Source organism: Otolemur garnettii, unplaced genomic scaffold (genome assembly GCF_000181295.1).
Source record: "Otolemur garnettii isolate 467f Iridium unplaced genomic scaffold, OtoGar3 scaffold00108, whole genome shotgun sequence".
Lineage (NCBI taxonomy): Eukaryota > Metazoa > Chordata > Mammalia > Primates > Galagidae > Otolemur > Otolemur garnettii.
The window spans coordinates 5,619,521-5,633,189 of NW_003852503.1; the positions used below are offsets into that span (position 1 = coordinate 5,619,521).

The 13,669-nt window shown below is 49.8% G+C and overlaps 1 protein-coding gene across 3 annotated transcripts; it reads left to right on the plus strand.

The window, feature by feature from the left end:
• The first annotated feature begins 6,093 nt into the window (after positions 1 to 6,093).
• On the plus strand, positions 6,094 to 12,092 carry SLC37A4 (solute carrier family 37 member 4). Of its 3 annotated transcripts, XM_012809593.2 has the most exons (8): positions 6,104 to 6,714; positions 7,516 to 7,748; positions 8,353 to 8,596; positions 9,096 to 9,254; positions 9,502 to 9,587; positions 10,087 to 10,200; positions 11,117 to 11,255; positions 11,387 to 12,092. In XM_012809593.2, exons 1-8 carry the CDS (start codon positions 6,567 to 6,569, stop codon positions 11,551 to 11,553), a joined length of 1,290 nt encoding a protein of 429 aa, XP_012665047.1. In that variant the 5' UTR covers positions 6,104 to 6,566; the 3' UTR covers positions 11,554 to 12,092. The 3 variants fall into 3 exon arrangements, with proteins under 3 accessions (XP_012665046.1, XP_012665047.1, XP_023373077.1); XM_012809592.2 differs by having other exon boundaries at positions 6,094 to 6,714; positions 11,117 to 11,738; XM_023517309.1 differs by having other exon boundaries at positions 6,645 to 6,714; positions 7,485 to 7,748; positions 11,117 to 11,738.
• The last annotated feature ends 1,577 nt before the right edge of the window (positions 12,093 to 13,669 follow it).

Genomic DNA, 13,669 nt, shown 5'->3' on the forward strand with positions numbered 1-13,669 from the left:
TTTTTTTTTTTTTTTGAGACAGAGTGCTGGTGTCACAGCTCACAGCAACCTCAGACTCTTTGGTTTAAGTGATTGTAACGCCCGGCTATTTTTTTTGTTGGAATTGTCATTGTTGTTTAACAGGCTGGGGCCAGCTTGAACCCGCCAGCTTTGGTGCATGTGGCTGGTGCCATAACGATTGTGCTATGGGCCCCCCAGCCTAAAACTGCTCTTTTAAAAAGTGACTTTTAATCACACACCACATGAAAACCTAAGGGATTCACTGAAAGCAGTACTCACAGGGCAATTTATAGCAGTAAATGCCTACATTTCAAAACAAATAAGGGCGGCACCTGTGGCTCAAAAGGGTAGGGCACCAGCCCCATATGCCAAAGGTGGAGGGTCCAAACCCAGCCCTGGCCAAAACAAAACAAAACAATACAAAATAAAAATAAAAACAAATAAATCAGCTGGAAATGGTGGCTCACATCTGTAATCCCAGCACTTTGGGAAGCCAAAACAGGTGCATTAGTTGAGTTCAGGAGTTCAAGATCCACTTGAGCAAGAGTGAGACCCCCTCTCTACAAAAAATAGAAAAAAATCAGCAGAGCATTGTGGCAGGATCTTTAGTCCCAGTAACTTGGGAGGCTGAGGCAAGAGGCTTGCTTGAACCCAATAGTTTGAGATTGTTGTGAGCTATGACTCCACAGCACTCTACCCAGGGCAACAGAGTCAGACACTGTCTCCAAATAAAAAGAAAGAAACGGATAAAATATACATTAAGGAGCTAGAAAAAGAAATGCAAACTAAACCCAAATGTAACAGAAGGAAGCAAATTAGGATTAGAATGGAGGTAAAATGAAACAGAAAAACAAAAATACCTTATAAGATAGTTTCCTGGAAAGATCATTAAAATTAAGAAATCTTTAGCTAGATGTATTAAAATGAAAAAGAAGATGGGCTGGCACAGTGGCTCATGTCTGTAATCCCAGCACTCTGGGAGGCTGAGGCGGGTGGATTGCCTGAGCTCATAGGTTGGAGACCAGACTGTACCAGATCGAGAGACCTCAGTCTCTAAAAACAGCCAGGTATTGTGGTGGACATCTGTAGTCCTAGCTACTTGGGAGGCTGAGGCAAGAGAATCGCTTGAGCCCAAGAGTTTGAGATTGCTGTGAGCTATGACACCACAGCATTCTACCAAGGGGGACAAAGTGAGACTCTGTCTCAAAAGAAAAGAAAAGGTAAATTACTAAAATCAGAAATTAAAGAGGGGCATTACTATCAACTTATGAAAACAAAAAGGGTTGTAAGGCCAGGTGAGGTGACACATGCCTATAATCATAGCACTCTGGGAGGCTGAGGTGGGTGGATTGCTTGAGCTCACAAGTTCAAGACCAGCCTGAGCAAAAGCGAGACCCTGTCTCTACTAAAAATAGAAAAATTGAAGCAAGACGATCGCTTGAGCCCAAGAGTTTGAGGTTGCTGTGAGCTGACACCAAAACAAACAAACAAACAAAAACTAGTAAAGGAATTCAGCAAAGTTGCAGGATCCAATATCAACACATCAAAATCAATTGTATTTCTATATAGTAGCAATGAAAAAAACAAAACAATTTTTTTTCTTTTTTAGGGACAGTCACACTTTGTCACCCTTGGTAGAGTGCTATGGCATCACAGCTCACAGTAACCTCCAGCTCTTGGGCTTGGGCAATTCTCTTGCCTCAGCCTCCCAAGTAGCTGGGACTGTAGGTGACCGACACAACATCCGGCTAATGTTTTTTTTTGTTGCAATTTTGTCGGGGCCCTACTCACTGAGCCATAGGCATGGCCCTAAAAATAATTTTGGTAGAGTGCTGTGATGTCACAGCCCAAGAGTCTGAGGTTGCTGTGAGCTGTGATGCTATGGCACTCTACTGAGGGCAACAGAGATTCTGTCTCAAAAAAAAGATGGCTCAAGCCCAGGAACTTAAGGCTAGTGTCACTGCATTCCAGCTTCAGTGACAGAATGACACCCTATCTCCAAAAAAAAAAAAAAAAAAAATAGGCCAGGCATCATGGCTCACACCTGAAATCCCAGTGGTCTGGAAGGCCGAGGCAGGCAGATTACCTGAGCTTACCAGTTTGAGGCCAGCCTGAGCTAGAGGGAGACCCCTGCTTCTAAAAATAGGCAGGTATTGTGGTGGGCACCTGTAATCTCAGCTACTTGGGAGGCTGAGGTAAGACAATCGCCTGAGCCCAGGAGTCTGAGGTTGCTGCCAGCTATGAAGTCATGGCACTCTATGGGGTCAACAAAGTGAGACTGTGCCTCAAAGGAAAAAAAAAATTCATGCACTTCTTGTACTTTATTGTATAGTAAACCTTACAAATAAAAGTAGGGGGAAGGCTTAATGGTTTCCTACTTTCATATTAGGTAGAGTAGGGACTCTGTCCCCATTTGCTTTTGGAGAAACTCGGTTTCCTGGTCCTCTGATGCGCCTTGCTGAAAGCACAGTGCCTAGTACACACTGGACTCCAGCTCAGTACATACCTGTTGAATTAATTAAAGTCCAGCTACACTGTGGTCCCATTTTATGTCATCTCCACCTCCTACCTCCTCTGACCACCTTCCCTAGTGTAAAATATCTTTGCTATCAATTTTGGAACATTTACAATTCCTCCAGCCATCTCTCCTGGGTTTTTGTTTGTTTGTTTGTTTTTTTGAGACAGAGCCTCAAGCTGTCCCCCTGGGTAGAGTGCTGCGGCATCATAGCTCACAGCAGCCTCCAACTCCTGGGCTCAAGCAGTCTCCTGCCTGCACCTCACAAGTAGCTGGGACCACAGGCACCCGCCACAATGCCTGGCTATTTTTTTTGGTTGCAGTCATCATTGTTGTTTGGTGGGCCTGGGCTGGATTCGAACCCGCCACCTTAGGTACATGTGGCTGGCGCCTTAGCCACTTGAGCCACAGGCACTGAGCCTCCCCTGGGGTTCTTATCTAAATTTTCTGAGCTCTTATCTAAATCACCTGTTGAGTCCTACCAGAGAACTTTGAGGTTTGTGAGATATTAGACTTCATTAGAGATGATTCAAAGTCACACTGTTGGAATGTAGTTGGTCCAGGATTAGAATCTGAGGTTTACTCTGGTCCTGTTCATTAAACACTCCGGTAATCTTGTTTTATCTCTGTCCCCCTATAGTCTGACCACACTTAAATTTTCAAATTGTACATACTGAGGACTGCATTAATTTCTTTTTTTGGTGGGGTAGTCCCCTCCTGATACACACCTCCTACTAGAATGTCTCCCTGATCTTTGATGGTCTTGAAGGCTTTACTCCACAGAGAGGAGTTTTGCCTGTTTTGTTTTGTTGGCCCTAAAAATAATTTTGGTAGAGTGCTGTGATGTCACAGCCCAAGAGTCTGAGGTTGCTGTGAGCTGTGATGCTACAGCACTCTGGGCTTAGGCAATTCTCTTGCCTCAGCCTCCCAAGTAGCTGGGACTACAGGTGCCTGCCACAACGCCCGGCTGTTTTTTTGTTGTTGTTGCAGTTTGGCTGGGGCTGGGCTCAAACCGGCTACCCTTGGTATATGGGGCTGGCGCCCTACCCACTGTTTTGTTTTTTTGAGATGGAGTCTCACTTTGTTGCTCTTGGTAGAGTGCCCAGGTGCCACAGCTCACAGCAACCTTCAACTCTTGGGCTCAACGATTCTCTTGGCCTCAGTCTCCCGAGTAGCTAGGACTACAGGTGCCCACCACAATGCCCAGATATTTTTAGAGACAGGGTCTCAGTCTGGCTTAGGCTGGTCTTGAACTTGTGAGCTCAGGCAATCTACCGCCTGGGCCTCCCAGAGTGCTAGGATTACAGGCATGAGCTACTGGGCCTGGCCAAACCCAAATTCTTAGAAAAAGGAGATACTCTGAATTTTCAAAGCCTCAGTTATGGGCATGGAAGAAGAGGAGTAACCCTAAAAGCTGAATGGGGATGTGCCATGTGGTGCTACCAGGGAGGGGCTCTAAATTGAATTCTAGCCCCACCAGGTAACAGCCGAACCATATCCGGCAAGTGACCTCCCTTTTATGAGCCTCAGTTTCCCAGCCTGTAAACTGGCTCTGATGAAATTCAGCCATTAGTTTATTTAGCAGTTGTTTCCTCTACACCACAAAGAGTAGTTGATGGGGGCTGGATAACAAATACCCATAAAGCACCAGCCTAGAGTCTAGAATCTAGACTCCCCTGAGGAGCACAGACAGGGGAGCACAGACTCCCTTGTCCTGGATAGCATCCTAAGTTTACATGGTGCTTGGGTGATCTAGACTCATCCTTAGTAAATGTCAGTTTTCCCCCTTCTCCCACAGTAAGATAAAATCTTGGATGACTGACCCCAGCTCTCCCTGGTACCAAGGGGACTCTTAGGTTCTCATTTATGATGTGTTTGCACCATGAAAAAAATCATCTGCACCTTGACAATCTGCTGTTTCATCCTAAACGGCAGTCCAAAGCTACACTCTCATGAAATTAAAAGCAAAATGAGAACTTGCATTAATCTGTTACAGAAAATACTGTGTTCTCTTAAAAGACTTTTCCCCGACTGTAACTTGGGAACGATTAAGATGTCAGTATTTCGCATGTGCTCGGTAGTAGAAGGCACTCATTAACAATTAGTCTGGGGCGGCGCCTGTGGCTGAGTGGATAGGGCGCCAGACCCATATACCAAGGGTGGTGGGTTCAAACCCAGCCCCGGCCAAACTGCAACAACAACCAAAAAAAAAAATAGCTGGGCATTGTAGCGGGCACCTGTAGTCCGAGCTACTCAGGAGGCTGAGGCAGGAGAATCGCCTAAGCCCGAGGAGTTGGAGGTTGCTATGAGCTGTGATGCTACAGCACTCTACCGAGGGTTAATAATAAATGAAACTCTGTCTCAAAAAAAAAAATTAATAATAACAATTAGTCTGTTGAATGTAATCAGGTAAGAAGTGGACATACCATGTCCGGCCTCTAAAGGGCGCTGTCCCCATCCAAGGAGCAGCGCGATCCGCAGGATTTAAGATTATAGTCTCGGCGACGAGAGGAAGCTCCACTAGCCCGCGCGCTAAACTGCAGGCGGAGACCCCGCCCCCACCCTCGCGCATGCGCAGCGCTCGCCGGCCCACCCCCCACCCGGTCCTAGTCGGGCTCCGGGTTCAGTTCAGGTATGGGGAGGTGTGCGGGGGAGGGGCTTCACCTAGGGCGGGACTGGAGGGGAAGTCTCAGGTCTGGGGCTCCGTTGTCGGTGAACCCCGACTTCGGATACAACCTGGAACCGTTTCCTGAACCTGCAGGGGCAATTCCTGGGTCTGGGGGCCACCGAGGGGCAGTGCCAGCACATGCCACCTCCTTTGTATTGCTCCAGTCCTGTGGTCTCTTGCACCTCTCCAGCTCTTGCAGCCCTGGCCCCCGTGGTTCCCAGCCTCAGAGTAGGCTAGGGTGTCCTGGGTAGCTTGAGGACACTGGGACCGGGCAGGTGCCAAGAGACCAAGCCCGTCGCTTCTCCTCCCCCTCCCGCCGCCCAGCCCTACCCTGCAAGGCTGAGCCACTGCAAGGGGCGTCCGGGAGACTACGTGCAGTCGCCCGCTGCACTAGCGCCTACGCCTTCCGCTCCAGTTGCTTTCCCAATTGAGCAGAAAAGCCAGGGGTATACTGCCGGGGCCCTGGGAAGCAGGACGATTCGGGCGCTGCAGTCCGAAGCCCGCCTGGGCACTTTCCTGCCCACAGACTCAGTCGTTCTGGGGGCGGCCCTTGCTAACGACCCCCAGGTTGGACACCAGATCTTGCAGCCCCCAGCTAGCCAGATGGAAGCCCAGAGTGACGTCGCAGGGTAATGGGGATCTAAAGGCAGCTAGTGGGGCTTTTTGTGTGACAGTGAGACCCGAGGGGGGATTCCCCCTTGCTTACAATTCTGCCACTATAGGAAACAGTTACATCCATTGTGTGCTGAACATTGGGAGTTACAGGGGTGAGGTCAGCTCCAGAAGGCTTGGAAGTGGGGTGGTTGGGTTATGTATGATTTGAGTGTCTGTGTGTACACACAAACCAACATAGTTCCACATGCGGTGCCTAGAACCAGGAGCTCTTAATAAACCTTGAATGAATGAATGAATGAACGAGATTTGGTGACCTAGTGAGCAGGGCTAGAGGGCAGCTCCAGCTCTACTCATCCCACCCCTGCCTCCCCTGGGCTCATGCAGACAAAAGTAATTAGGTTGACGCTTTAATCACAGCTAGTTTTCACAGGGGCGGATATGTAAGAGGAAAGAAAGGCAGAAATCCTGGGTACACAAGGTGCTGGCCTAGCTCACAGGCATGCCTCCCTCTAGGACCCCCTCCACCCCCCACAGTTTGGTTCTCAGTAATCTGCTGTTTTCTTGTCTCCCTCAGGACACTGGGTTCCCAAGGAGCCGCCCCAGGCTTAATGATTGTCCAGAAGGTGGCTATAAAGGGAGCCTGGGAGGCTGGGTGGAGGAGGGAACAGAGAAAAACTTAACTCAGCAGATCTGGACACTGTGACTGCTGCAAGCAAGAGCTGTGGTTAGAGACTGTGTTCTGGCTCCGAGGGCCTGCTGTTTACAACAATGGCAGGTGGAGGCTATGGCTATTACCGTGCTGTGATCTTCTCAGCCATGTTTGGGGGCTACAGCCTGTACTACTTCAACCGCAAGACTTTCTCCTTTGTCATGCCATCATTGGTGGAAGAGATCCCGCTGGACAAAGATGATTTGGGTGAGCTCTGGAAGGGAAGGGTGGTGGGTCAAGGAACACAAAACCAGGAAGACACACATTGGGTGTTTATGGAATGTGTTGTGCACAGGTGTGTACTGTGTGTGGCGTTAAGTGCATAGCAGAGGCTGGGGGCCAGCCAGTCTGCATGTGCAGGGTGAAGAGGCTCTGAGGTGCATGTACATGGATGTGTACAGGTGAAAGTTAAGGAAGTCTGCTTATCTAGTGTGTGTGTGTGTGTTTAATCTGAGTGTGTTTGCGTGGGTTCTGAGTATGGTTGTCTCACCTGTGTGCGTGCATACTAAGGCTGCAGAGTGAGTGCTGGCTACTGACATTGTGACTACTGGGAACTGGGAAGGTGGCACAGTGACTTCATGTCTCTTGGCATACTATCCTTCAGGAGAGATAAGGTCCCTGACTCCAATCCTGAGCCCTTTGCCCCAGATTTGGAGGTGGAGCAACAGAAGAGCTAGAGGTCTTGGACTGGCATCCAGGGTGAGGTGGGAAGTCAGGCATACACAAATCCAGAGAGGGGAGCTGCCATGTCCTGTTTCCTTCTGTCCCCTGACAGCTGCATCTGAGAAGTCAGGGGTCAGCCTAGGAGGCGGGAGAGGTAGCAGGCATAGTAAGACCCTATGAATATCAGGATTGCAGGTGCAGGCTCTTGTTCTTCTGGGAAGGAACCTGACTCTTCCTGCTAGGCACCCCCACACATCTAACTCCAGGCCTTCCTCTACCCTTCCTGTGCATCTGTCCTGGTCTCTAATCTCCAGGTATCCTGCTCCATGCTCCCTTCCTCTGCAGGGCTTATCACCAGCAGCCAATCTGCAGCCTATGCTATCAGCAAGTTTGTGAGTGGGGTGCTGTCTGACCAGATGAGTGCTCGCTGGCTCTTCTCTTCTGGGCTGCTCCTGGTTGGCCTAGTCAATATCATCTTTTCCTGGAGTGCCACAGTGCCTGTCTTTGCTGCTCTCTGGTTCCTTAATGGACTGGCCCAGGGGCTGGGCTGGCCCCCATGTGGGAAAGTCCTGCGAAAGGTGAGTACTTTCAAAGAGCCTGTTTGGATTGGCATAGACTAGAGAATGCCTAAAGAGCATGGGGGAGCACTGCTTCTTTTTTTTTTTGAGACAGTTTCACTATGTTGCCCTTGTTAGAGTGCTGTAGTGTCACAGCTCACAGCAACCTCAAACTCTTGGGCTTAAGCCATTCTCTTGCCTCAGCCTCCCAAGTAACTGGGATTACAGGTGCCCACCGCAACGCTCGGCTATTTTTTTGTTTTAGTTGTCATTGTTGTTTGGCAGGCCTGGGCTGGATTTGAACCCGCCAGCTCTGGTGTTTGTGGCTGATGCCCTAGCCGCTGAGCTACAGGCTCTGAGCCGGAGCACCGCTTCTTAATACCACCGCCACCCCAACCCATAGCAGGTTCTTCAGGAGTTCCCGGTCAGCTCTTATTGCTTGTCAAGATATTTTAGGAGCCTGAGGGGCGGGGATCAGGTGGCAGATGGGGGTACTGCCCTGCCAAGTAGACTTGTCTCTCATCCTTGTAACGTGAGCTTCAGGATCTGCCTCACCTGATCCCCACCCTCAGCATGACATGGGCTCTAGGCTAGGCACCTACTTTGTCCCCCCCTCACCCCACAGTGGTTTGAGCCATCTCAGTTTGGCACTTGGTGGGCCATCCTGTCAACCAGCATGAACCTGGCTGGAGGGCTGGGCCCTATCCTGGCCACCATCCTCGCCCAGAGCTACAGCTGGCGCAGCACACTGGCCCTGTCTGGGGCGCTGTGTGTGGTTGTCTCCTTCCTCTGTCTCCTGCTCATCCACAATGAACCTGCTGATGTTGGACTCCGCAATCTGGACCCCACCCCCTCCAAGGGCAAGAAGGGTGAGCCCCCACCTAAGCCAACCACTGGGGCACCTTCATTTGTCATTTGTTGGGCAGATTTTTGTAGAGAATTAGCTATATGCCTAGTCCTTTGCTAGCCAGTGGATGCAGGGGAAGGAGTGGGAAGGGACGGTGGGCAGTATACAAAACTGCGTCCCGAGAGGCAGTTAGGTACCAGACAAATGGCAGGCCAAGTGCTGTGACCCATGTTATACCTCCCAACACAGCACAGACTCCCTTGTCCTGCATAGCATCCTAAGCTTACATGGTGCTTGGGTGCCTTCCCCCATCCACCCTGGTCCTCAGTTTCTCTTTCATTCATTGAGGCTTGCAGGAGAGTGGGGTAGAAGAGAGCAGTGGGGTGAGGGGATACCCTTCACGCAGATCCTGATTGTGCTAATGGACTCTGCCCCTGTGGCTGGTTAATGAATGGTGGGGGCTCAGGTGGGAGCAGGGCAGCAGTGGCAGAGCCTGAGGCCTGGCCTCTTCCTATCTCCAGGTTCTGCGAAGGAGGAGAGCACCCTACAGGAGCTGCTGCTTTCACCCTATCTGTGGGTGCTCTCCACTGGCTACCTTGTAGTGTTTGGAGTAAAGACCTGCTGTACTGACTGGGGCCAGTTCTTCCTTATCCAGGAGAAAGGACAGTCAGCCCTTGTGGGTAAGATGAGTGTTGAGATGGGGTGGGCATAAGGAGCAGGAAGGAACCAGTGCAGGGGATGGGAAAGTCAGGCTTTATCTGTTTAGGGGTAAAGGTTGCTTTCCTTTAACCTCTTTATTATTCTCCGAGGCCAGTCACCCTTGGGGATCCTGTACCTCTCTGGGTTTAAGCCACGGTGGGACAATCCCAAAGTGTAACACCCTCCCATCCTTCCCTTCCCTCTTCCCACTGTAACTCCCCACTGCAGGTAGCTCCTACATGAGTGCCCTGGAGGTTGGGGGCCTTGTAGGCAGCATTGCAGCTGGCTACCTGTCAGACCGGGCCATGGCAAAGGTGAGTGGGCAGAAGGGACAGGAAGGAGAAGGGTCCTTTTGAATCTTCCCAGCATGGCTGGGACAAGCATTGGAGAGATAGGAGTCCTGGGGCACAGGCAGGTTGGCAGATGGTGGTTCCAGGCTACTTTTAATTTTCCAAGGGATTTGTAGGTAAAGCTCTTAGGAATAAGTTTCAACTGATGTCAAGGAGAACCAGAATTCCTTGCAGCCTAGCTGTAGCCTTCTCCATAGCCTTAAGAAAACTGGGGCTGGGCACAGTCTAGGTGCAGCTCCCTAGCACGTGTCCTAAGCCTGCCCCAACTGGGGTGGAGGAAGGGATGTTGTGGAGTTTGCCCTCAAACAGAATGGGCAGCTCCCAGGGCCTCACAGAGGTGCCCAGGGCCAAGAAATGTGGTGGGGTTGCCAAAGACCTGTCAGCAGAGGCCCTGCTGTGTCAGAGTCCAGGAGTGGGGGTTCTCTGCCCTGAGGGCCTGACATTGCTGGCACTGTATCCATAGGCAGGGCTGTCCATCTACGGGAACCCTCGACATGGCCTGTTGCTGTTCATGATGGCTGGCATGACAGTATCCATGTACCTCTTCAGAGTAACAGTGACCAGTGACTCTCCAAAGGTAATTAAGGAGGGCCTGTCCCTCAAGCAGAGTACAAGGAGAGAAAACAAGGTCCACTGACTCAGTCTTCCTCTCCTTGGCTCCGGGTTGGGCCAGTCCTTTGTCTCTCAGGGATTTTTATTTATTTATTTATTTTTGAGACAGAGTTTTGTTTTGTCGCCCTCGGTAGAGTGCCTTGGCATCATAGCTCACAGCAACCTCAAACTTTTGGGCCTTAGTCTCCTAAGTAGCTGGGACTACAGGCGCCCACCACACCTGGCTGTTTTTAGAGATGGGGTCTTGCTCTTGCTGAGGCTGCTCTCGAACTCCTGAGCTCAAGTGATCTGTCCGCCTTGACCTGCCAGAGTGTTAGGATTAAAGTCGTGAGCCACCGTGCCCGGCCTGTCTCTCAGATTTCTCTTTTCAGTTAATGGTACTGAAGTTCCTTTCCTCTGCTTTCTGGTTCTCCTCCTTCACTCTGGGCCTGGTTTTCTTCTCTTCCCTGTGCTCCTCTAGGATGTTGCATTTTGGACTCCAGCTCTTCACCCTCTTGCTGAGCTCACAGGCTTTACAGAGAGTGAGGTGCTTTAAAGATATCTGTGGTTCTTCACCTGGTCTGTCTCACCTCTGTCCTACCCCCTCTGCCTCACTCCTAGCCAGTCTAGCTTGCATGAATTCCAATAATAGCACTAACTCAGATGACTTCTGTGCCTCCTTCCCCTGCCTATCTAGGCCCTGGGTTGGCTCCGTGTGGAATTACCACTCTAGCCCTGTGCTGTCAGTTGTAGCGGGGAGGTGGGTGAGGAAGGCCACTTACTGTTCTTTTACTACTATTGTTTTTTCCTGGGGACCAAGCATTCTTCTCTGCTCTGGCAGGGGTGGGCAGGCAGAGGGTAGGCTTTCTGACTCTGAATGCCACTCCACACTGCTCTTGCAGCTCTGGATCCTGGTGCTGGGAGCTGTGTTTGGTTTCTCCTCTTATGGTCCCATTGCCTTGTTTGGAGTCATAGCCAATGAGAGTGCCCCTCCCAACTTGTGTGGTACCTCCCATGCCATTGTAGGACTTATGGCCAATGGTAAGTGGTATGTTCTAGAATGTCTCCCTCTCTCCCACTTGTGCCTTGCACATAGGCCAGCTAGAGGCCAGAGCAAGCACCACTGGCTCTCGCCTCAAAACGGCTCAAGCTCTTCCCCCACTCCCTTGCAGTGGGCGGTTTTCTGGCTGGGCTGCCCTTCAGCACCATTGCCAAGCATTACAGTTGGAGCACAGCCTTCTGGGTGGCTGAAGTGATTTGTGCAGCAAGCACAGCTGCCTTCTTCCTCCTGCGAAACATCTGTACAAAGATGGGCCGGGTACCCAAGAAGGCGGAGTGAAAAGCGAGGCTCTGGAGTACCATCCCACCTGTGGCCTTTCCCTGCACATTGTAGGGGGAAGGAGGGACCGCTCAGCTAGCACTGAATCTTTGACTTTCAGTTTCTATACTTTTTCCCTTGCCCAGGTCATACTGGAAGTTACCAGAGGCTAATGAGGTCCCTGCTCCCCATCCTATGCTCTATTTAAAAGATAACTTTTGTTCTTGGCCTCTGTTAGCTCCTATTTCCCGCCTTTAAACAAATAGGGTGCTTCTGCAGAGAGCCTCCTATGCCCTTCTTCCATTCCTGGGCCCTATCCTGTGCCCATCCTACTCCAGCCCCAACTGAGGCTATCCCTGCAGCTACAAGGCACTAATGGTCTGTGACTTCTGCTTTGCCCCATGTCCTCTTAACAGTGGACAGTTGCCATTGCCAATACCTCAGACTCCAGGGAAAGAGGACATTATTCTCATTAAAACCCTGGACACAGTTGGGGGGTATGGGTGGGAGGGTAAAACCACTTGTTATAGAAGATTAAAACTAGATTTGATACTAAACACTGTCAGTGATCCATTTTTTCAAAAGGGGTGCTCTAAGCCAGAGACAGATGTTTTGGGAAATACTGTCAATACTGCCTTTTTACCCCCAAAGGGAGAGACTTCATTTTCCTAGAATGGGAAAGCAAAGTAGAGACAGACTGCTTTAAGCTCATGCCTCCTCTGCCTTCAGCTGAACACTGTATAGTTCAATCATTTAACAGATGAAGCTATTGGGTTTTGGGGAGGTTAAATAACTTGATGCAAGGAGACAATGTTAGTAGTTCAATGAATATGCAGTCAGAAAGCCTGGGTTCAAACTCAGGCTATCACTAACTAGCTTGAAGACTTTGAAACACAGACTTTGCACCTTTCTAAATCTTTTCTGTAACACAACGCACCCCCTGAAGTTAGGGTAAAGATGGAGATGAAGCAGTAAAACGCTTGATAAATAAATGTTCCATTATCATTATCATCATTACACTACCCCCCAGATCCCAGAAAATCAGCAGCAATTCTGGGATTAGATCCAAAGCTCATGATTCAAAGTCTTATGTTTATTTATTTGGAGATAGTCTTACTTTGTTGCTCTCAATAGAGTGCTGTAGCATCATAGCTCACAGCAAACTCAAATTCTGGGTTCAAGTGATTCTCTTGCCTCAGCTTCCCAAGTAGCTGGGACTACAGAGCCTACCATAATACCCAGCTCTTTTTTAGAGACAGGGTCTCGCTCTTGCTCGGGCTGGTTTCAAACCTGTGAACTCAGCCATCCACTCACCTCAGCGTCCCAGAGTGCTAGGACATGTGTGAGGCACTGTGCCCAGCCTCATTTATTTATTATTTATTTTTTTGGTTTTTGTTGTTGCAGTTTGGCCAGGGCCGGGTTTGAACCTGCCACTTTCGGTATATGGGGCCAGCACCCTACCCACTGAACTACAGGTGCCGCTCAATTATTTTTTTTTTGACACAGTTTCCCACTATGTCACCCTCAGTAGAGTGTCGTCGTGTCACAGCTCACAGCAACCTCAAACTCTTGCTTAAGCAATTCTCTTGCCTCAGCCTCCCAAATAGCTAGGATTATAGGTGCCCACCACAATGCCTGGCTATTTTTTTGTTGCAGTTGTCACTGTTCTTTAGTGGCCTGGGCTAGGTTCAAACCTGCTAGCCTTGGTGTATGTGGTTGGCACCCTAACCACTGAGCATGGGCACCGAGCCTCATTTATTTAGAGACAGGGTCTCACTCTATTGCCCGAGCTGGAGTACAGTGACCAATCAGTGGCTCACTGCCACCTTGAAATCCTGGGCTTTATGTTCATTCATTTTATTCTTTTTTTTTGAGACAGGCGTCAAGCTGTCGCCCTGGGTAGAGTGCTGTGACATCACAGCTCACAGCAACCTCCAACTCCTTGGCTTAAGCGATTCTCTTGCCTCAGCCTCCCAGAGTGCTAGGATTATAGGTGTGAGGCACTGCAACCAGCCTGTCTTCATTGATTTAATAAACACATACTTGTTGCACTTTCTATAAGAACATAGTACCATCTTTCCAGAACTAACCATTTGTCCCCTCCCGTGCCTTTCCCTCAAAGCAATCAATTGAGAAG

Coding starts and splice junctions, on each gene's coding strand:
- SLC37A4 (XM_012809592.2), top strand. CDS start 6,567: ATGGCAGGTGGAGGCTATGGCTATTACCGTGCTGTGATCTTCTCAGCC. Junction 7,749..8,352: donor GTGGGAAAGTCCTGCGAAAG/GTGAGTACTTTC, acceptor CTCACCCCACAG/TGGTTTGAGCCATCTCAGTT. Junction 9,255..9,501: donor AGGACAGTCAGCCCTTGTGG/GTAAGATGAGTG, acceptor TCCCCACTGCAG/GTAGCTCCTACATGAGTGCC.